Consider the following 24,773-nt stretch of genomic DNA (forward strand, 5'->3'; position numbering starts at 1 on the left):
TTTTTTTTTTGGTCTTTATTCAAAATAGTTTAGTTTTAAAACTAAAATTGTAATTCTAATTCTTTGCTACAAAGTTCCTCTGATTGACCCAACAGTACCAATATTCATATCCAATTTACCATTATTTTGTCTTTTTCTAAATTATTAAACCACAAACTATTTCCAAAAAGTGAACAAACAACTTCTTTATTTTGGTTTCTGTTAACTAGAGACTATGCTTCAGAACAGATATACAGAACAATATGTCCTTGATGCATTCATTTAAACCTGATGTAGTGTTTTGAAGTAAAAAAATCATGGGATATGCCTAATTATAATCAATCAGTCTACCTCTCTGTGTATTCTAATCTTGAATAAATTGTCACATACAAGGAGAATGCACAGCTAAAGGACAATGTACAGAGGGATGAAGAAGTACATAAGTAGTATTAGGATTTCAAATAATGTTTAAATTGCCTCTTAACTAAATGTTTTATCAGATTAAGGATATTGGTCAGCATCTACAACATATTAACTTATCAACATAATGAGACTGAAATTGTTCCAATCCAACTTCTTGGTTAACAAAATGGTAAATGATTAAATCTTGCATTAGGCATCTTTATATACTCAAGAAATAAGTATTCAAAATACCAAGTGTTTACTATCCTAGTTTTACATTCTTACATTCAGAAAACCTGTAAGATGGATAACGTGCAAATAGACACATTACATTCTTGTTCAACCAGCCATATCTTCATGTGAAGGCATGTTTGTTTCACCTGTTCAGGTCGAAAGTTAGAATTTTTAAGTGCAACAGGACTTGATGTATCAGACTTGGATGCATGACATTTCTCTGGGCTCTCACAATGACTGCTGAAATCCTCTGCAGCAATTGTTTTTTTGGGAAGGTACTGTATCCCATCAGCAAACCCTGAAGACTAGGGAAAGTAGTAGCATACCTGGATGCTGCTCTGTCAGGGACACCGTTTTGGATTATGGGATTATGGTCAGTGTCGCTCATCTACTTGTAGAGGTTATTACTGGTTAAAGTTAGATTTAAGAATGAGAAATAGAGAAGGCTGTTTTTTTCTTTCCTTGTCAATAGTACTGCAGGTACTGGGTGCCTAAAGAGGAAGGAGTTGTTTCTCAGTTTTGCTTAAACAATTTCCATGTTCCATGTTTCCAAACATCTAAGTACTTTGGCAGAAATTAAAACAAATACACTGCAATTCTCATCGATGTCTTTTTTGTTCTTCTGGTACCATTTATATAAATTTCTGTAATCACCTGAGTGACTGAAGACGGCTCTTTCAGAAGATGTGCATCCAGCAATGGAAGTTAACAATGTGCAATTAGATAAGCATTCATATAAAGTGCTCTTCCGAACCTGTGAGACTGGATTAGTAGTGCTATCATTAGTACATTGTTGTCAAATGTTTGGGGTCATTAAACCTTTGCTATTTATAGTTATTTTTAAATTAGGTTCTTCTCTACAATGCTATTTGATATCCTTGTGTTGGCTGATAATCAGTACCGTCTGAAATGTATCGGTTAAACATGAAATTGAGCCATCAGAGGTACAAGAAGAGGCTAAACTAGTGTTTCCAATTCCTCAGCTGATACATCATAAGTGAAAAGGCACCATGTAAATATACTGGGCCAGACCTACACAGGGTAGGATGCATTTTTACAGAAATCTGTCTGAAGCTATTGCACACATCAGAATTAGATGTAAAAACAATTCAGGGCCAATGGGAGCAGTGTAACATAACCAGTGAGTCTCTCTGGTCTCATAACTAGTGGATTGTGAGTTCAAGTCCCTAATGCAGATACTGCTGTTACTTTGAGCAAGGCACATTACCCCGAGTGCTCCAGTCCCAGGTGTATGAATGGGGATAGACTGAGGGAAGGCTCCAGAGGTGGTTAAATTTAGTATACCTGTTATGGGATTTTGATAATCATGCAAAATTGTGTTTTTGGTTTTATGACATATTACTATTTTAAAAATAAGATGTGAATATGGGGTCTGTAGTTTTTCTATTTAAACAGTTGATTAGTTTGAGCCTTTATCTTTCTTTAACTGTAAAATATTTAATGTTTTCTTGCATATTATCCTGATATCGACACATTTATATCATACAAAAATTCTAATTAAGCAGTTTTATTCTAATTTGAATAATTTGATTAAGTACAATTATTGGTTCTCTCAAGGTGTTCAGGTGAATAACTGAGAATAACCAGGTGGCATGAAATTCAGAGGCACAGGAGTTACAAAGACCTGGACAAGATGCTATTGGATACAATCTGATCTGTCACTCGGTTTCAAAATTGTACATTTCTAAGCATCTTATTCCTTATTCAGTTAATGTCAAATCATTAGTTATTCAGGTTATTTAAACTGAAAGCAGATGGATTAAAAATCTGAATTGGAAATCCAGTTGAATGTTTTCCTTTAGAGGTTAAATTGCATAAATCTGATTTTCACATTTCCCAGGAAGACCTACTTTTCATATAATCACCTTTTTGAATCTTGGAGATGTCTGGCATTTTCACTTTTAAAAGGAGAAGAACAGAAAATGCAGACGGTTACCCCCACTACATCAATTACAGCAGGAAGACCTAACAATGAATGACATAGAATACACTTTAAATGTCTGCTACTCCACCTACACTTTTAAGGGTTATACAATTTTTCTATTATCTAGATCCGAGTGGAACTGATGAATCATTCCCTTGTTTGCAAGTAAAATAATTTTTTACTTTGAAAAGTCTTTCTTTGAGACGGAATAGCCCAGATGGTTATTTATACAGTGCTCTTAATAAAGTCACTCATACAGTATGTTTGATCTCCTCTGAAAGCATTTCGTTTATTGAAGATAATTGTTAATGATACATCCCCCCCCCCGTAAAAACCAAAAGCTCCTGATTGCACTGCATTCTGCAATTATAAGGTCTGTAGATAAATGGGAATATTTTACATGTGAGACACTGATCACTGCCGCAAAGATGGTAGCCAGGTGTTAAGAATCACACTTTCAAAGAGGGCCTTCATAAAATTGTAATTCCATCCCAGTCTTCACAGTTTATCAAATTCCATGTCAGAGCAGGTGTGTGGCACAACCCTTGAAATTCAGAAATTTGTTACATAAATCATTTATATAATTGGGTTTTAAAATGACTAACTGTACTGTATTTGTGGCTTGTTTGTTAACACTTTAGTAAATCTCCCCATGGTTTGTAAAAGAAACATGAGCTTGCAAAAAATATTCCATGTAAAAACACAAGTTTTACCTGCAATAATGTCATCCATTTGCTCCAAGGCTGCTTCAAGCATATGGCTAGCATTTGATGCCATGGTGATAAACTACAGCATCTGTTTTTCTGGATTAGTTCAACCTGCAAAACGAAAAAACAAGACTGCAATCATAATGAATCAGCAACTACAGCACAGATACGTGTAGTCAAAATAATTGTGCAGCAGTTATACTAAAATACTCAGATTAAAACCTAGGTTTACTAACAGAAAAGGTAACGTACTAAATCATACCTTTCTATTACTGTGAATGCAATCCGTGGATTTAAAAGGGCTACTCAATAATGGATCGTAAGTAAGTTTAGTCCGGTCAATATTATTAACCCTGTGTTTTATCACATACTGAAGCTAATTGCAATGAATTAGAAACAACTGATGCCTGTAATGGGTCTTACAGCTTAAAACTTTGGAGGGACCCTATATTCAAGTGATGGCACTGTATTCTCACCTCCTGCAGCAACCTCCTTCACACCCCTATACAATCCTCTCCTACTATTCGCATTACCATAATGACCTTTTCTGACACTAGAAGTGTATGTTATATACTGTGTGTCTGCAGTTTCTTGTGGGGTAAGAGCACTGAAAGGCTATGTGCAGCACACCCAGAATGATGTCACTCAGGTGATCTGTGGAATCCTGTTACAAACTTGAATGAACCCTCTACCATGTACACTTTTTACAGTATTTGATATTAGCAGATGAGATCCAGAATATGATAAAGCAAATTTCACCTGATATTTGTATGAAGAAATAAAATGAGTGTTAATATTTAACACTTTTTCATCACATGTGGTGCTTATGGTTAAGTAGTTTAGGTTTTTCAAGCACATTTTTCCCCAACAGTTTCCTTTTAAACAACGTCAGCTCTGAATATTATTTCTTTCTTTATGATAATTTGTACAGCACAGCTTATGTAAAGACGACATCCAAAATCATCAAACTGACAACACAGACCTTATATTGCAAACTTTCACTGATTTTTACATATTCTATATCTAGGTATACAAAATATACGGACATCATAGGTATCTTTGCGTGACGATCTGAGATTTGGCTACTTTAAATGTCCCGAGAGAATAAATTGGTTTGGTTCCTTTTAGTTTAGATGAAATGAAAGGTTAATTAGGCCTTGGAGGAAAGTCTGGTTTTAGTCTTGTAAGAGAGGTTGGAGATGACTTATCCAGTCATGATGCCTAGCAGTGATTTGAATCTAATCTCAAAATAGAAAGTGCTGTGCATCTTTTTTTCAGACAGTCCTCCTACAATGGCATTAGCTTTGCCTTTGCCTCAGCTTTATGTACTCCCAGAGTTGAGGCTGGTGCTGTGTAAGGAAGGAGGAGGATGTTGTCAAAATGAATTCTGTTACAGAAGGCAAAACAATCCTAAATTGTGAACGAATGGCTTATGCTCTGTGATCCTAGATTTGGAAACTGATTATACTTTGATTCTTTTTTTTTATTGCTTTTCGATTTTGGTGGTACTGTATGAATAGATTTGGAGGATGCTGTAAGAGCTTATGTCCAAATCTGTAAATTACGTCTACATCTTAAGACAATATGTCAGTTAATTTTCAGAAGTTGCGTCTAAAGACATTATTTGTCCAAATGCAGCAATGTTAGTATGTCCAGGTTAAATAAAAAGTGAAGCTAACTTACAACTGTGTGTATTTGTGATCAAAGGAAATGCATATCACAATTAACTGACTAATGGCAATGTAGTACACATGCAATACAAAAGACAACTGTAGCGAAACAGAAAGCTGAAAAGACCTTGTGCGTCAATGGTGTTAATTATATGGCCACATTTAGTTTGACACCAGTGAGAGTAATGGTTCCATTCATAGTTACTGACAGTCATTCCATTTAACATTTCTGGAAAACTGGCTATTAACAAAGGCAACAGTAAAATGATAATAGCTGGGCTGATAATAGAAACTGAATTAAAGCCATAAAAATTCTATGTTGAGGTCAGTACCACCTAGTGCTGAGAAAGAAAACAAAAAGATTAGTATAGTTCTCTCAAGTAAGAAGATTGCAAGGCTCGAACTGTTTTTTTTAAAGCTAGTAAATCGACTAAATTTAAAGTATCCTCCTATGTCTCTCCACCCCTTCTAAAACAATCCTTTTTAACTGAACAGGAAATTCATGTCTTTTGAAAGCAGTAGAACTATAAACATCCAGCATTTGATAACTACTTTGTTGTTATGACACTTTTGTACCAAACAAGTACAAAAGTATAAGTAAGATGCTACTGCCATAGGGTGCTATGAATACTATTTAAGGTGGCTGTAAAACTAGTTTCCACGCCTTGTTTGACTGTCTACACATTAAAACATCGGTGCATAGACAAAAACACCATCTCCGTTTTCTCCATTAAACGACCTTGTCAGTCTTGGTTTTCAAAACCCCTGTTCATTACTGCAATTTTTCTACTTTCTGGATCTTGAAAGTTTATTTGGTACTAGGTCACAGACGGATTTTGTAATGCTGATAAACTTCTCAATGATAAAGCCAAAAATTCAATGGATAAATAATGATTAACAGAAAAACATGATAGTACACAGAATGCAGATGCCACAGATGGAAAAACAGAAATGCCTTCAAACTAAACGGTAATTTACTTTGCTGAAAAGGTTTAAGATAGATCTGCTCAGAAAAACAAGGATTAACTGGTTGCATAAAATAACACCAAGCACTGCCCAGACATCATTCATTCTGATTCAATGTCACTGGATTCCATTTATTCAGCAGATTGATTTTTAGTCTTGCGTTAAACAAAAATATACATAGAAAAGCTACATGGATTAATCTAAGATACATCAATGTATTCACCAGCTGGTACCTGTTGGGGTCTAAAACTCTTCTGGTCTTCTCTAGGTAGTCTTAGTCTCCTTTAGCTGTTAATCTCTTTGCATAGATTTAACACGGAGCTTTTGTCATGCAAGGAAAGCAGCAAAAACATTTGCTGTCTTCAGCAGTTTTAGATTTGCATAGTGAATTCCACAGACCACACCAACACCGCATATTCTAAATTGTTTCCAGAATTCCACAAAATGAATCCAAATCTACTTCCAATACATATCTGTGGTAAATTAAAGTCTTTGAGGACTTAAACCACAAACCAAACTCTGCCCCTCATTTATAGCTTGCATTCACTACAAACATGTTTGTGGTAAACTAGTTTAAGCTCCAGTGTTAGAGCCCATGTGAGTATGTACTTTCTATTTGTCTTTTATGCATAATCATGTGATGTTTGTATTTTTTCTATCCAAGATGGAGTAACCACGGGATTTGAAAAAAAAAGTAGACTGAAAAAATTCTGTTAAAATTACATGAGGAAAAAAACATTTGAAGTTTCAAGAAAAACTGTACTTCCAAGCTTTCTAATTAAGTCTTTTACCCAAATCGATACCGAAGGTGCCACTACCAACCTAGCTAAAGATTAAGTTAATAATAAAAATACAATTCTGCCTTCAAAACAGCATTGAAAAGTATAACATTAACCATTTACCACTTGCAAAACAACAGCATTCCTCAGCAGTTTTTTTCTTTCCACTTTTAAGCCAGAGTTCCAAATCTAATTTTATTTAGGAATAATTTTAGATATTTTAATGAAAGTCTATTTTTCATTTAAAGTGTGACCATGAGATAATTCCTCATTAATTACAAATCCCTTCCAGCAAGATTAATTTTGCAGAAACCAGCATTACAAAGTTAGTGAAATATCACCAGGCTACTGTGAGGTTTTTATGCTATCAGGACAAGAAGATTAGCAAGGACATTGTCACAAGTCTGAGAGTGTTGTAAATGCTGTACATGACAAAGCCCCAACTTGTATCTCAGTATCTTGTTTCTGGATATCATCAACCTGGACAAGGCTGATAAGGTCTGAGAAAAGGACCTTTTAAAAAAGGAAAGCAATTAACAAAGAAGGACACAGACTATTTGTTGGCTATGCAAACAGGGTCATTTCTTTTTCAAATACCAGCATTTCTTTATAATGTATATAACCTATATACATTTCTTTACAACCCCCTGGATCTTAAATACAGTTAAATGAATTTGTTGCCTAAATTCACCTCAAAGTCTACACTGTCCAAATATGGACTGTAAAAGGTCCAAAAATCTATATATACTGATGGGAATAAAAATGCAACATTTTCTGAGTGAGAATACTATAGTTATAGCTTATGTACTTTCACAAAAAGTTCTCAATTTGTTTTAAGCCCTCTGACCAGCAATACAGCTTGTGCAGTGAGGCATTGCAACTTGCCAATCACATGAAAGTTCGTTAGGTGCACTTTTACCCAACAAGGTCCAGGTGGAACCATGCCTGATCACATCACCTTTTAAAAGGCCTTGATTCAAAGCTTAGATCACTGCAAGAAAAAGGCCACACTTAGCCAGTTTTCTGTGCATTCCGTAATGCCTCGAATGTCACCAGAAGCAAGGGACAGGGCCACTGGCATGCTGCAGACAGGCCGCTCCACTGTGTCCCAACTGCAGAGAAGGCTTCAGCAGACTGGCAGGACAGGTGACCGTCCAAGATTCGGTTGCCCTCGAGTGACCACACCAGAGCAGGACTGACACATCAGACTGGTCTATATGAGAGATTGTCTAGACAGAGACTGTGATGGACTCATCAGCAGTGTCATCAGGTCCTCTTCACGGATGAGTGACTTTTCAGCCTGTTCCACGCAGACAGGAGGGCCAGAGTGTGGAGGAGGAGGTGTTGCGTTTCTTTTTTCCATTAGTATATATCCAAAAATATCTATATATCTCTTAAATCACAAAATGTCAGGAAAACAGCATGATTCTATGTGATCCCTAGAGTTTGTCTGGTCCACGTTTTCCCAAAAGCTTTACTTTAAACGCATAAGGCCAGAAAATGCTACTTCACTCTGTCAGGAGGCACTATGGGTAGATTTCCATACATTTTGGGAGTGTCCAGAGGTTATCTTCAGGAAAGTGGTCTCTTTCCATTATACATTTTCCTAAACGGAGATTAATTTATTTACTGTGCATTTAGTGCACCTGCTGGGTGATGACTCTAATCTGGGCTTCAAATGGTAACGGAAACAGATCTACTGTAGCTGCCCAGTATGACTGCAGGTAAAAAGGCTCTTTGCCCAGAATTCGGAGCCCCCACATTTCTGCTCTTGACATCACTGGATCCTGGACCATCTTGATATTATTTGAATGAATCCTTCGGCTTCTGGGATTCAAGGTGCTAGCAGGGAATATTGGAAGCTTGGAGTGCTGCTGCTGTAGGGAGGTTGTTGTCACAGTTGGGGTAGACGTGTGGAGGGGAGTACAGTCGAGGAGCACAGGTGAGGAAGGCTTGTACGGGGTGCAGCATGGCAAAGCTCACTCAATATTAAATAGAAACATGGGAAATTTAGCAATGCCTGTTCTCAGGCAGATGACGGTAAATAAATGGAATTTGACTTTTCAACTTTTTTTTCCCCAAATGTAAAAATGACCTTTGCATGCTGGTCATTTGTGGACATTTATTCATTAACAGCAAAACAAAACTTTAGGACAAAGTCCAAAATGGGGAAAATATTGACAGATCATGGTAGCGGGTCACTTCCAGTGTGCACCATTGCAGAACATTTGCAGATATGTCATGAATAGAAGTTTAGGCTCTGGACTTGGTGGTGGTTTTTGTGGGTGCTGTTATGCTCTTAAGGTACTATATCTCATTAAGATTGTTTTTTAGTGAAATGTATAACATTTAAAATCACCCATTATATATAAAAAATAAGGAAAACACAGACAGCAAGTGAAGAAGTGTTCCTTTGCGGCATGACCCAGCTACTGTACCTACTAGATAATATACATCTACAGTATAAGTGTCAAAACATGTTTAGCCATTTTGTTCTGTTTATAGCATTGCTTTATTTGTTTTTTCTACTCTTTGGGATGATAAGTCCTGTAACTCACCTGCTGAGTTTGCAGGGTGGAGCTGATTAAGACAGAATGTGACATGCAAATAAATCCATTTGAATCAGTAGAAATACTTGTTATTCACCTTAAACCATCATTACAATACCCTCAGTGTTTTAAACTTTGTAACATCGCAATTAGTAACTAAGACCTATGACTATGAAAAGAATCCATGCCTGGGCATAAACCTATCCTTGTATAAGGAAGAATTGATACACAGTGGGCATTTGATTTTTTTTCTAATCAAACTCCATTTTAGATCGAACTAAAATTCAGCGAGGCAAGCAAAACATGTAGAGGCTTGTTAAAGCATGAATAAAGCCACTTAAACATGACAGTTCTGTTCCAAGGTTTAAACTTCTTTGACTGCTGACATTTTGCATTTTGGTTTTCTCTTTGATAATGGTTATATAATTCTTCTCTTTGATTTTATATGTCAGCATATTAGCTTGCTTTGCTTTTGTTAATGTTAATTTCTTTACTTCCATGTCAGGAACAACCTTTGACTACCCTAAACCTTTCTCTAGAAATGAAGACTTAATAGTGTAAAGATTATTCTAAATCCTGTACATACCAACTGTGGTTTTGGAATATCTAGCACTAACCAAGTATCTTAAATATCTTATATTTCCTATGTATTTCTCCCTGTTTTTAGAACGGGATGTACCAACGTCCTTCAGCCTCTTGTTAAAACATGAACTTACATAATCGTATCGGGGAAACAAAATCTGAAAAAAACAAAGCGACACCTGTGCTATAACCAGGGTTGGTTGTTTTTTTTCAAAGACTAAATGGAACACAGAACACAGAACAGCTAGACTTGATGGTTGTGCTTTCAAATCTAAAATATATACTTGGTTGAAATATGATTTATGATTAATGGAGGATATCAAGGATGGTTACATTCAGAAATAATTCGTGAAGAGGTGCGTTAATTAAAGAACAGTATTATACCATGATTTGTTTTGCTCTCATCCAGGCTCATTGACATAAATTACACTTAATTAAGTTGTGGTTTGACTATTACTTTCTAATGTAACTTGTGCTAATGACCTATTACACGAGGGCATGATTTTAAATGACTTGTTGTGTGAATCACTTTGGTAGCCTTCAATAGCACTGAAATGGGGAATTCCTTTCAATCTTGCCATTACAACAGCTCAGACATCCTCAAACTCTAATTACTCAAAAGTGAAACATGATGGAAACCCAATATGTGATCTAACAATTAGCTTGCTTTTTCTGGCAGCTCCACAGCTATGATGTGAAAATCACAATGTAACCTTGTGTTTGCCATTTGCTGTCAAGCCTTTTTATCTCTTCAGCTTGCCGCTAGAATATTGTTTAGTTATCTGAAATGTCAGAATCAGCTTCGCCAAGTATAATGGTAGTGACAGGGGATGTTATGTTGCGGATATGAATATGGGTATGCAATCAAGTCAGATACTGTTTGAAAATATACTGAGTAAGTATGCAATATTGATATTCTACTAAATCATTCTACTAAGTATGTAATATAATTAAAATTATGCTACGAATTTGATGATTTATCTTGAAAGCCCCTTTTCCATTTTGATTACAATATATTTTATATAAAATGTAAATATGATAATACCCTGATACTAAATTTTAAACTGTTTCTCTAGTGGATATTGATTTTTTTTGGATCATATAGTACAGTGAGTGCAGTTATTTCAAGTATAGTATAAGGTTTATTTTTCTTTTACCAACAGCAATTTCTTTTGCTTAATGCTTGGGCAAAGACTAAATGACCAGCTCTTTATCCAAGTTTGAATTATTTATTTTTTAAATGGAATATTGTTCTGAAAGTTCAGAAAGCTTTGTTTTTTTTTTTCAAGAAAGACACTTCAAAATATCTAACCCTGTGAAAACGGAGTAAAGCGCTTTTTTATGCAAAACCACCTTCATCAAGCCAAAAAAAGTATCAAGAAGGCTGTCGTGAAGCTTCTTAAGTGCTTCTGTGCATCAAAATAAATCTTAATGTGTAATAAAGCATTTCATACTGTAATTCAAATGAACATTTCAGAATGTTTTATTGAAAAGTTTGATCAGTCAACAAAAAAGGTTAATTGTGAATTTCGTCCACAGCATGGAACATGCTTATGGAAAAGCTTGCATCTGCAGGGAACTCAGTGGAGAATAGTTACATGTGACAGAGCCATAAAACAAACATGTCAACACGACTTAATATTACAACATCAAACAGAATGCATCGGCTCTTGCAAGACCATACAAAGTAACACAGAATTAAACTATTACAGGCGACTCTGAAAGCAGTGCATTATTCAGGAAAGACATATTACACAAACTCATGTGTGCAGAGTAGGTATTATGTACTGCCAGCTTAATTTTAATTTACAGTTCTCTTGCACCTACACTGACAAGATTTTGTCGGTTACGTTGTAGCAAGAAGTAGAGCATCAACAAGGAAGTCAATGGGTGAAGACCTTGCAGCTGTTGTTTTTTGTTTGATGTTCAATGTAGCAGCATTTCCACTAACATAATACACCATCACTTAACACTGCCAAAAAGACCACAAGGCAGTTTATTTTGCATGAATATTTTATTGGTCTGAACACGCTACAGATAAAGTACTACTTCATACATGTTTTAAGGACTGAGGTTTCACAGCTGTGCTTTTCATAAACATAATATTCCTGAAAATATTCCAATGGAAGTATTCTATTTGAATCATGTTAAAGTTTATGGTCTACAGTGACGTCTTTCTCCTGAAGAGGCTTCCAAAGCTTCTGCAGTGAGCTCAGCAGATTCTACCCACGGGCCCAGAGCTCTGCATGCTTACCTGCCACAATCTGAGCTGGCAGTTGTGACGCACAATGGGATGTGTCTGGAAGGGCATGAAAATTTCATCTGAGAAGGGGGCACTGAAGTGGAAGTCTTTCGCCAGGGCAAATGTCAGAAAACATTTAAAGAAAAACGAAATGGTGTATTCTATTCTGAGTAACTCTAGAAAAATACTAAGCCCAGTGATGCTTTTCCATTTACATTCTTTTTACAAACTAATAAGGACTTTTGTACTGTATAAGATGTTATAGATCACAAATCAGGAAGAGTACAGTACTGGCACTATTCTTGTATAGAGAGGGCCCAATAGCGTTTTTTCAATATGGAACTTGATTATACATTCTATGAGAGTACTGCAGTTATAAAATTCATAAGACATTGCCATTAAGATAGTTTTGAGTATTTGACAATAGAGATTTTCTCAGCACAGTAAAGTGGGCTAAGGAGACTGAAGACACAGAAACAGAGGTGTATACAGTAGCTTTGACTGTATAGCTAAAGTGGAATTCTAGGTCTTTGTCACTTAAAACAATCCTCTGGAAGAACAATACCAAAAAATGCCACGACTGAGAAGGAAGACTATTTTCACCGTCAGTAGTGTGTAGATATCTAAATAATTCGTATTATCTTAATGACAGGGATACTTGCTCAAGGAGGTTCCATTCTCTCGCTCTACCTCAAATAACAGGAGAACCAGAGAGGGACAAAAATGCAGTCAACGGACTCAAATGGGGAAATAAATCTCTTTTGGAAAGTTGTTCTTTGCCCTGTTGTAACTAAGGAAGCCAAAGTAACTTTTTTTGATATGTGAAACTATAATAGTTTTGGTTTATACTTGTATTTTAAATAAATTTGAACCACTTTATCCACTTTTTTTTAGTTGCATGTTTACATGGTGAAAGCTATCAGAAAAAAATATCAATGATCCCATTTAAGGTATAGTGTCTTTTTAGTGAAAGGGCCTTGACAGAAATGTCAAGAATTTCCTCTTCCACGTTCGTATTTGAAAATGTTGAATAGTGTTTGATTATGCTTTGGCTATTTTAAATACACAAATTTGCTGCAGATATCCATGATGATTTGACTATGGATAGTGGCTACTGATGCGTATTAAATATCACTTTGTATAGAACTGTCAGCCTCCAGGGTTTTTTCTGACGCTATAATTATAACAAAAGAAAATCCATTCCCTCACATTTGCCGTCAACACAGGTTTAGTTTCTTTGACATGACTATTTTGCTTTCCTGAAGAAACAACTGTCCTCTACAGAACTGGTCTTGTGGAACTGGTCCAGTGAGTCATTCATTTACTCACAGGTACTGCTTACTTAGTAATGAAAAGAGAAACAATACAAACCTGTCATAACCCATCAAGTATGACTAATACTGTATATATATATAAAAAAGAAATGCTCCTAGTTCTTCACTGGAGCGTATTGTTTCTGCAGTTGCTCTTAAAATTTGCTTTCAAATCATACCATACTATCCGAGATGGATATTGGTACACTTATTCTCTGTTAAACTTCATAACTGAGAATTTGGCAGAAACTTTAAGAAACATGGAATCAATACTAAAATCTGACGAGTATGGTTTGTCAAGAGACAGACAAATAGTATAGATTTTAGGCAATGCATTTAAAATAAGACTAAAGATTGGTAGCCAAGATACTTAACAATTACAATATTTGTATTGTGTGTTTGGCTGAGATACTGGGATGTTATGTCATTGTGAAGACATACAATTGTGTTCTGTTTGCCATGAAAGCAGAGGATGACTAATGAATAGGCTTTTATAAACTTTATACTGCAGTCATTTGCAAAGGAAAAAGTGCTAAAATTTCTCAGGGACATGTGAATACTTTTGTGAATCCTTGAGGAGTGCCCCACAAACATTCTACATGCTTATCGGTAGATGTTTTTCTTCATCTTTGTGAAATTACACAGGCAAGCAATAAGCAAAAATGAATCCTTGTTAGCAGACTGTAAAACCTTCAGTAACCTGTTCATTACATTTACACAGTGCTGAGCAGACCTCAGTTCCCACCTAGTCAAGTGTGTATTATTGCTGCTTTTAATGTGCACAACGTATTTGATCCAAGGTGGTGTTAAATGATGTACTTTCTGTGGGTTAACAAGGTGACCTAAAGGAGTCCACTTACAGGATTACTATTTTGTTCATGCCATTATATATTCCCAAGGATCTAAATTGTTTAAAATGAGGTGATACTTTCCATTAAGAATACACTTACAGTGCATTGTAACTTTTAACTCTATTCTGTGGAATTCTCCATGAAAAGCCATAGTCCAAAAAGACATACCCTGTAGAACATTCCATACCCTAAAGATTCTAATGCTATTATATGGCATAAAGTCACTGTAAAAAGTAGACATTTATATACATTGATTAACCTAGCTGCTATGTCTGAGAGATGTGAGAAACCCATAAACTTATAAAAAAAAAATTTGGATGACTCAAAACTTCCTTCATCTTAACTGTGACAAGACTGAAGTCATGCTTATTGGTACCCCCCATCAACTTCGTAAAGCCAGTCCTGTAACCCTGTCTGTAGATGGCTCTGTACTTGAGCTTCAATCAAAATTGAAAAACCTTGGGGTTATATTTGATTCTGGCTTAACATTCGACCCACATGTACAGCATACTGTCAAAACATCTTTTTTTCACCTTAGAAATATCGCAAGACGCCCTATGCTATCATTAACTATGCTATCATTAACTGTGGCTGAAAAGCTGATCAACATATTTGTATTCTCTCGAATTGACTACTGCAATGCTCTGCTCCCTGGGGTATCTAAATCTACTCTGAACAAGCTGCAGTATGTCCAAAATTCAGCAGCCAGAATCCTGACCAGGTCTAGTGCAAGTGTTCACATTACTCCAATCCTGGAGTCCTTGCACTGGCTTCCGGTCAAATTCCGCGTAGACTTTAAAATCCTCATGCTCACCTACAAGGCGTTACATGGCTTGGCACCTCAATACCTGTCTGAACTTTTATCGCCCTACTCCTCACCTCGCAACCTCCGCTCTTCAAATTCTGCCCTCCTTACTGTCCCCCAAGCCCGTCTACATTGTATGGGCGACAGGGCCTTCTCCTGCTATGCCCCCAAGCTCTGGAACTCTTTGCCCAAGGATATTAGAGAGTCACCTTCTCTAAACTCCTTCAAATCCAGACTCAAAACCTTCTTCTTCAGAAAAGCCTTTACTTAACTGGTTCCATTCTTCACCCCTCTGCTCTTCTTAATACCATCTTCCACGGTCTCCTCTATTGTTATTGTTGTATTGTTGTAATTATAATTGTGTCCTGTCTTGTGAAATTTTCTTATTTATTGTTGTAGTCTTCTTATTTATTGTTATTGTCATCCTGTAAAGCGCTTTGAGAAGCCACCTTTAAAGGTGCTATATAAAATAAAGTTTATTATTATTATTATTATTATTATAAGGCCTTTGGGGGAGAACATGGAAAATGCACACAGAAGGCTCTCCAGTTCAAAGTTGAACCCATTACTTACTAGCTGTGGGGCTGCAGACCTAACTGCCACACCTCTGTTGTACCCAAACCATTGCAAGGATATTTTAGGTAGTACATTTCTGCCACACCCAGTGTACTGAATCCTGACAGTTCTCTTTATGTGAAGTGTCCTCACAATCAGAAAGCATCTCTGTAAGCAACAGCCAGCTGAGTAAACTGCTGGGACAGATAGTGTATAATTTACAGCGTGGTGCATTTGCTCAGGCAGTTTGTCTTGTGTTTCCTTAATGACATTTTAAAATTAAACTATTTCCTGCCGCTGCAAGCATGAGAAGATGCTCTATCATTTATAGCATACGGCAGGAGAAAGCTACCTGAAAAGAAAGCTGAAGGCATTAGGGGTGTGGGAGTGTGAGGAAATATCAGACAAGACTTTTCTTTTAGGACGTGGAGAGGTGGTCTCAACCTTTCTTTACCTGAAAGTTAATTTAGTTCCCTTACGTTAGAAGACTGAGGGTCACAACCTGAAATATGTAGGACAAACATGGGAAGAAATAAATACATTTATGAGTCCATTGTTAAAATTCACTCCATGGTATATAAAAGCTCCTATTTATATACTATATTATATTCTTGCTCAAAGGTACTACTTATCTGAATGCAATGTATTTTACTGAACAGCATAACATGTTATAATACAACGTGTTTTACAAACTTTCCTGAATACTAACGTTATTTTCTAACAGGTCTGAAAACCTGTAACCATCAAGTTTGATGGTTAAGTTCAAATATATTGCTGTTAATTCATGGTGGTTTCATTTAGTACTGCACTATGATATTAATGTTGCAAAGTGTGAATGTTGTTTTGTGAGGATGTATAAAAAAGTAGTCAAAGGACAAGGACACTGCATACCGTATACTCCCATCATGCAAAAATATCCAAGTTAGAATTTAATTTCTCATACTAAATTATCGTATAACCGTTCGAGAGCGCAACACCTGGAGTCCTTAAGTCCTGAAAACTGACAAAAACATCCGACGCCTATGCTATATACAGTATAGGCTAACCTATAAACATCTCAAACCATTAACCATATGCCTAGTTGCTATACATGACTTTTAAAGAGATGTATTGCCTACGGGTGACATTGTACACAGACAAAAACAAACGCTTATTAAAATAAGTAACACAGGGATCACGGTAAACGTGCATTTACTTAAGCATTTCCAGTATACCAGTATACATCATAAGATAAAAAAAACACTACAACCAAGAAGACAATACATAAATTTTAAATTACCAACCTTTTCCTTATAGATCGTCTACTTTTCTTCACTTTGACTTAACGCACCGATAATAAAAGTCACAGCTGATGAATCGCACGCAGCAGGCGTTTCAAGAACTTCAAAACTGTGTTTGTACTCTTATTGTAACAGATCGTCTAGCGTCCGGACACTTCTTAATTCTAGTCCCAGAGTGAGTTGCTGTCGCCATAGTTCAATACTCAAGTCTTTCTTCCAATCACCTGTCATGTGATTACAGAGGCGTGCCAGGGCCAGCACAGTACAATACACATGCTGCTGCAATGGAGCGCTAACGCACTTGTGTGGTCCGGGGTTAAAGACTACGCGCTTGCTGCAGTTTACTGCGCTCCAGAAAGAAAGCACAGCTGGGTAGCACTGACAAACCGTACTATAAGGCAAACCCATTAAATAAGTCTTCCTCAGTTTCTTACACTATAGAAAATGTTTTTCTTTGCTGATTTGCAAAACATTTTTTATTTTCGTCATCATTGGCATTTACGCTTCACCCAGCAATGCGAAAAGTGTATTGAGCATGGATGTCCTGAAAATGTTGAGTTTTACATCGGGATGATTCAAATGAGTCTGAAATGACAAAAAGGTCTACATTGTCTAAATACCACGAAGAGAAATATTTGTGGGAACACTGCGGTGCCACCTGGTGATTAAACCACTTGATAATATATTTATAATTGAACACATGGATTACAATAGCATTTTGGGCTAATTACAGTATGTAATCGAAAAGTAAATATGAAGAATAGTATTATTGTTGTTCAATACAGTATGTACAGAAAAAGTCGAAACAGTCACGCAATAATGCAAAATGTCCCATTGAAGACCTTCGTATACTGAATGTGCGTTTTTAGTAATGATGCAGAAAATTATTAAAGAAACGTTCAAAGTTAACGTTTAAAGTATTAAAAAAGCTTTATTTGGTGTAGTAGTGATTTTCTATTAATTTAATTAGTTTTATGGTGTTAATTATATGGTAACAACGATTCAATAATAATTTTACAGGAATGTTACTAATGCTTTGATTCAAATAAGAGCTACAGTACAGTATATATGAAGTTAGTTCAGGGCATTCCTAAACTCAACGTAGCAAAACTTGGACACGAGTAGCAGCTGGGAACAGGAAACGCTCCTTTTTACGCGTAGATGCGAATATCTAAGCAACCTTCCTAGTCTTGTTGCCGAAAGTTCAAACTCTGGGCGCGTTTTAAAAAATCGATTGAAGACGTTATGAATTCAGATCATAACCTAGGAAACGAACACGATTAGCTGGACTTTAACTGAATGTCAAACACATAAGTGATATCTGTTCTAATTAGACTTTTTTTTCTGAAGTTCCCAACAATAAAGGAGCAACACCTTCAGCATCTTTATTGTTGATGGTCGCATTGTCGTTAAAGTCAAATGTTTCTACGCAGGATACGAACATCGATAATACTCTTTTCCCTCATTTTCATCTTCTTGATTCCTGGTTTTAGTCTTGGTCCAAGTGGTCTATTATGTGGTGTCTGTTGATTTCTTTTTTAAACATGGGATAAACCGTGGGCAGCTGATGTTTTATAACCGTCCTGCTCCCTCCAGTGGTAGAAATAGTTTTGGCTAGTAACCCGAGCTCAAGGATGCAAAAGTACAGTAGGTCACATTCCTGCACAGTTTTCTACTATGGAGGTAACTGTTACTGTAACTACATTTAAAATAAACTTTTCAAACATGATAAACAGTACAAAACAATAACCAAAACTCCTTAAATAAAACAGCCGCGTTAGATTGTTTCTACATAATTTTTTAAATCTCAAAATTAGCTATTCAGTGAATCGTAGATTAGATTCAGAACCATTTGTGAAACATAATGTCTGAATCTTTGTTGAAAAGAAGTCACTTAGTGATTCTTAGCACCAGAGTATATTTCACTTCTATGGAAAAGTCAGTATTTATTAATCGTTTATTGTTATTTTATATAACTATTCATTAGTGGGCTCTTTTGAGACATGACGCACCGTAAATGTGTTCCTTGCGCGTTTAATTGATAACGTTCTTCTGATCGTAGCATGCTAGAACATTTCCTGGGGTTTTATTGACAATTAGATGCTTTTAAACTTCAATACCTATAGTGAAACAGATGGATGCCACTTGCGCGAACAGTAGCTGTGGAACATTAATGAAATCTTCAGGCTCTGTAAGTGGCAATTTTCAAACAGTTCTAAACATTGTCTGAAACACTGGCACTGTAATATACAGTGCTGCCCGGATTACTGTATGTACTGTACAACTAACAACAAGGGCTTAATAATTTTGCTGCTACCATAGCCTAGCAATATCCTCGAAATGGTATCAAAATGACCATCGGTAACAGCCACCTGCATGTGCAGAATATTGCGCTGTTTCACCTGGTTGGTGCTGCGCTTCGATAGCGGAGGACATTAGTTCTCTCCTGTGTGTGAAGTGCTTTGAGAAACCATTGGAATAAAAAACGCTTTACAAATGCAATGTACTCGTATTGTTATTGATCAAAAACGTCTTTATTAAGATGTATGATTTTCAGTCATCATAAGTACAGTACACATTTAAAGAGCAAGTAGCATAGCTCGAAAAATACAGCGTTATACTTTGCTGCATGTTGCTACAACTGCAATTTGCAACTAGAAAGTAGCCTTAATACGTGTAGAACTTACTTTTTCACTCCCAGTTTGCTTGACATGAAAGCATGGCTGTGTTTTCGATGTCCTATGACTTCACTTGTCGCAGCTGGATAACTGCAAAGTGGCGCCGCTACTTTACTGGAGTCTGAAGAACTGCATTTGTTACAGATATGCTGTACATGATTACTCGAAACTTCATGCAGTGCTTTGAAATTTTTCAGATGTGAACCACGATAAAAAAAGATTTACAGTTACAGTATGTTTCTTAAACCGCTGTAACAACCTGTGGGGTTGTATACAGTAGATCTTATTTTTGGCAGTTCGCCATTTGCTCGTTCAAGTTCACAATACTACTACATGCTAAAAATAAGTTTATGTTAATATTCAGCTTTCCCCGCCTCGTATCAAGACTTTAAATACATAACAGAAGCAAAGCCTGCTTTGCTTTTTAATTAGTGCCTCTTGTAACTGCAATTACATTTTTGCAAAATGGAATTAGATTTGAAGAGAGCATGCAGCATAACTTTTACGCGATAAGCTTGCAAATATCTGCCTGCAAATCCGTGCTTTGAGTTATATCGATCCTAAAGATCCTTGGTTTTTTTGCTTCGTAACTAATCTGTAAATGGTCTGGTATCCATCATCCCACGAGTAAATCTGCTTTTCCTTGGGGTTGTAATGCATAACAGAGTGACTTCCATAACGCTTAGGGAAATATAAGATCTGGCTCTCCTCATTGCTTATCATATCGTGAATATCGTACAAACACTGTATTCTCGATCTTCCCCCATAACGCGAATTGTAGACTACATACAAGGTACCGCATATTAAGAAAGCTGCTTCCGCGTCTTCGCTGCTACAGCTGGTATCCCAACTATGTTCTACAGAAAGACTTCCTCTGTCTATTTTAGTGATCACTATTTTACGACCAGTGTCTGGATCAGCATGAATAGACCACAATCCCAGCTCATCAATAGCCAAATCGATAAATGTGAATGGGGAAAGCTGATAAACTGGCACTCTGCCTGCCCCCGGCAATAACATGCTGTCAGTCACAGTTCTGTTGCGTATGTGGAATTTTATGATCTCATTTAAGCTGCCACTCTTGTGAAAATACAGGAAACCATTGTACACTACATGCCCAGCTCCCTGCCAAGGGAATGGTAGAGTTACATTCCTTGCTACTTGGGTGAAGTTGCTTTCAGTAAATTCTTTAACGTTGGGAAATTCTAATAGAGTAGTATTTTTGGTCCCGCTGAAAAAATAAATTTTCGGAGAAGATTTGCTCGGGTCTTTCATCCATGAACCATGAACGTCTCCTGCTTTTTTCACAATCTTTATAGACTTTATACTTGTTAGCATGGCATCACAATCTGTAAAGATAAAATAGGCTTATTAGTGTATTGTTTTGTAACCCAGCGAGCTGTATTTTTAAAAAAAGAAAACACCCATTTATCACTGATAGAACAGACTGTTTTACATAATTTTATTCAGCACACAAAACTGATAAAGAACAGAGGGACTTTGTTACTGGTCATTTGTATGAATATAAAATATTTAGTTTTTTTCCTTCATTGATACAACTTGTACAAAAAGGCCAAAAGCTTGTAGTACTTAAGGTGGGCATGTTTCTCTGCTGTTTTTCCTTACCTATCCCCAGCTTGAGCTTGTCTGCCTTCTTGCCTTGTGCCTTTTTTACCTGCTGTTCAAGCAACCTGTCGTCTATCTCTACACATGGCTGCACAGGGCTCTGATTCTCCAGGTAATCGATGTCATGCTCGATTCTCTCCACTCTGGACACCACACTCTCCACTTCGCTCCTGAACTCTGTTCTGTAAACACCCAGGCCATCCAAACGAGCCCGCATTTCTTTCGAGAAGGCATACAGCTCCTGGACATACTTCATGATGTCTTGATCACATTTTATCAGCCTGTCCTGTTAAAGGGACATAAACACAGGGCTCACGAAAAGATCCAGTAATGTAGCATGTTTGCAGACAAACCCAGACACAAACACATGAATAAATATCTTATATTCAATGCACTAAGTTTAGAATGATTTTCTAGAAAAACAATAAATTCAGTGTTGAGATTCCCATGAAAACACAAGCTCTGCAAAGCAAGAAAGATATGTGTGAGAGTGTATTTAAAAAAAAAAATGATTCAAGATGAAAAGATGAATCATTTAAATAAAACTTGAAAGCCTGCCACAGACATTGTGAAAAACAAAATCTATGTTTCCAGGGAGAGCATTCCAGAAAACAACCCTGAATATGCTGAAGTTGTTGCAGCTCATAAGTTGTGCAGGGTGAAAACCCGTTTCTAAACAAACTATTTTTAACGTGCATGTCATTATAAACATATGGCTGGTAACACCTTATGTTAAGCACCGCATATTAAGACTTTCTGAGGTTTTCGATTTTTTTCCTCCTAACCAGCATAAAGTAAAAATGTTAAGAGCTACACGTTACTCAAAAAGCATATCAAATTTTCTTCACCTCATTTATTAATATCAATCCATCTATTTCATTGAAATACGTATTTCAAAAGTTAAATTATATCCTTACCTCAAGCATTGCAATTCTGCTTTCAAAGTACTGCATAATGATGATATCTTGAGTGATCCTCTGTGCATTTCCAATCACCTGAATCAAAAGCACAACTATGAAAACTTTGAAATAGCAATAATGCATGACTGAGGTTTAATCCAAGCAAAAAAAAACCCTTGAAGTTAAAGATGGTTTGATTCACAAGTCGCCTAAAACATGCTTGAAGTTTCACATTAAATGTGATTTTGTTGGTGACTACTTCACTTGCATAAATCTGTAGACAGCAGGCAACTTATTTACTCCATAACCCTTCCCTTTTGCAGTACATTTAAATCCACGTGAAAGGCATTTTTCCACAGGCTGAAGTATCGTTCCAGATGGTAATCTAGTCCAGATGTGTTGTGTCATCTAAACTTGCAAGCCCTTTCAAAAAAAGGAATATTTTCTGTGATTATTTGTATGCACAGAAAGATTTTGGAGAAATATGAGGTTGCAAATATGTAGAAAGACAAAATGGCTGCACAAAATATTCATTTAGCCCCAGGTTAGCTGACTGGTGAGCTATTCAGCATTTTCAAACTGACCACAAGTTGATTTTGGAGAAGGATGAGAACTTTTTGAACATTTTTTCATAACTTCTACAAACAACTTGCAGAATGAGCTGACTATTTCGTCTTTTTTCCTAACTGCACAAAGAATTGTACTGTTATGGCGCTCTTACCATTCCATAAATTGACTTGCCAAGATAATTAAAATATGTATCTTCGTGCTGAAAGAAAATAATACAAAATGTTGTTCACCTTGTTAGGAGTCACAGACGTCAGTTAATGCTTTTGGAAAATTTGCACAATTTGTAAAAACCTTTTACAAACGTGTTTGCATGCTAAAGGATTCTAAATGGTTTTATTACTTGCTCTGTGGATGAGATCTGGAAACAAGGTGTTCTTTACTGTGGCATAATTTGAAAAATGGTTGGAAATTGTTCCATGGCTAACTGTCAGGTTTTTAATCCCGCTCACCTGACAGTTAATAATAATAATAATAATAATATTTCTTTATTAGCCCTATACAACTTCTTGCATTAGGAATTTGTCTTTTCGCATACCCCAGCTTTTCTCCATGGAGACACAGACACACAGACAGGGATAGAAGCTTGGGGTCAGAGCGCAGGGTCTGCAATTGTACGGCGCCCCTGGAGCAGTTAGGGTTAAGGGCCTTGCTCAGGGGCCCAACGGAGTAGGATTCCTCTGCCGGTCGCGGGATTTGAACCGGCAACCTTCCAGTCACAGGCGCAGATCCTTAGCCACAGAGCCACCGCTCCCCTAGTTAATAAGTTAATGAACTTCAGTTGACTTATTGTGAGTAAATATTACTATATAACTATCAAATAATGGTATAACATTAGAATTTGACCGTTCTAGGGTTCTCACTGTCCCTAAAATCATAAGAGCTTAATAAGCCCATTCCACATTGAGTTTTTACAGTGAAGTCTCTGTTCCTTGAGGATGACAGACTACATCAACAGCTTGGGATCTGGGAGAATAATAAAAACTGTTGTAAAAATTAAGCAAATCATCCTTTTAGATTGGCTGTGAAGTTCTCTGGTAGAACAAAAAGTAGGATACCTTTCTTCTCTAGAAGGCTCCAGCTGTGCGCAATTTATTTAAATCAAAAAGCAACTAGTATGTAACACAGTTCACTTAACAGTAGTTTGAAATGTGAAATGGCTAATGGAAAAAACATTTGTACAGATAATGGTGAAACCTATGACAAAGCAAAACCTAATTCTTTGAGTTCCAGAATGTACTGTAAGTGTGCATCATTTCTTAATATTTTTTGGAAAAGAGCAGAGGTTAATTCCATGTAAAAAAAAAAATTTTGACTGTAGAGCCCTCTACAGGTTTGTGTAATCATTTGTGTTATCAAGTTTTATTACCATAATTTTAAGAGTTTTCTACAAAAAAACGAGAAGCGTTAAATGTTATCTGCTTCTGTGATTACTGTATGTGCATTTATGTGTGTGATTGTATGCATTTGGGTTCATTATTTTTCTTTGAGCAGCTAATTTTATTTTTTTGACCCTGGTAGTGTGTTATTGCCACTTAAAGAATGTCTGTTTTTTCAAAATATTTCAAAATCTTTTTGGTTTAACTCACCAGCTGGTTCATAGTCAATAATGAAAATGTTAAGTGTGTAAATTAAGGGTTGTGTTGAAATCTGTAAGGCTTTTTTATCAGGTTCACAAAGTTTCTGTGCCAGTGAATAATGGTCTGTTTTCCTAGAAACAAATAAGCAAAAAGATTTTCTCATCCAGGGTTTTAAGGCTTCCTGCTTGAATGGTTTTAGAACAGATGCATTTCTTAATCTAAATAATATTTTTAGACATTTTAAGATAGAATATAACTGTTTTTTTAAGGTATAGTTTACTTTTATTGCTGTTGATATTGCCCAGGCATTGCAACACAGGCTAACAACACTTCACTTACTGTAGACTGATTTAGATTTTTAATTTTGAATAATCATTGAAGGCAGTTTTATGCTGACTGAACTAATCAGTACTGCAATTAAAATAGTGTTTTCAGAATCAGCTGTATTAGTAACTAAAACAGATAACCTCCAATTTAATGTACTCTGTAGCAGTGCTGTAGTTTTAAATAAACCACAGTCTACTGATTTGTCTTAAGGCAGTAACTTCTCTTCATGTTCAGAAA

The 24,773-nt window shown here is 36.3% G+C and overlaps 2 protein-coding genes across 17 annotated transcripts in view; both read right to left on the reverse strand.

The window, feature by feature from the left end:
- The window catches only part of ppfibp2b (PPFIA binding protein 2b), a 62,654-nt gene extending 45,572 nt beyond the window's left edge, over positions 1-17,082 (reverse strand). For 13 of the 16 annotated variants that reach the window (XM_088611762.1, XM_088611766.1, XM_088611760.1 and 10 more), the window contains exon 1: positions 3,274-3,374. In XM_088611762.1, the coding sequence (XP_088467888.1) occupies positions 3,274-3,337 (64 nt within the window). In that variant the 5' untranslated portion in view covers positions 3,338-3,374. Of the gene's footprint in view, positions 1-3,273; positions 3,400-6,136; positions 6,385-16,862 lie in introns of those variants that run through there. The other 3 variants (XM_088611746.1, XM_088611747.1, XM_088611748.1) reach the window with 3 other exon arrangements.
- A 2,289-nt stretch (positions 17,083-19,371) lies between these two features.
- On the reverse strand, positions 19,372-22,587 carry olfml1 (olfactomedin-like 1). Its single transcript, XM_088611572.1, has 3 exons — positions 22,081-22,587; positions 21,164-21,449; positions 19,372-20,886 (listed from the first exon to the last, which is right to left on the reverse strand). Exons 1-3 carry the CDS (start codon positions 22,204-22,206, stop codon positions 20,087-20,089), a joined length of 1,212 nt encoding a protein of 403 aa, XP_088467698.1. The 5' UTR covers positions 22,207-22,587; the 3' UTR covers positions 19,372-20,086.
- Positions 22,588-24,773: the final 2,186 nt, after the last annotated feature.

Source organism: Lepisosteus platostomus, chromosome 18 (genome assembly GCF_059453375.1).
Source record: "Lepisosteus platostomus isolate fLepPlt1 chromosome 18, fLepPlt1.hap1, whole genome shotgun sequence".
Taxonomy (NCBI): domain Eukaryota; kingdom Metazoa; phylum Chordata; class Actinopteri; order Semionotiformes; family Lepisosteidae; genus Lepisosteus; species Lepisosteus platostomus.

Excerpts from the sequence above, each read along its gene's own strand:
- olfml1 (XM_088611572.1), bottom strand. The coding sequence starts at position 22,206 with ATGCATTATTGCTATTTCAAAGTTTTCATAGTTGTGCTTTTGATTCAG. Across the intron at positions 21,450-22,080 it reads GCAGAATTGCAATGCTTGAG|GACAGGCTGATAAAATGTGA; the intron begins GTAAGGATATAA and ends TCCCTTTAACAG. Across the intron at positions 20,887-21,163 it reads CAAGCTCAAGCTGGGGATAG|ATTGTGATGCCATGCTAACA; the intron begins GTAAGGAAAAAC and ends TTATCTTTACAG.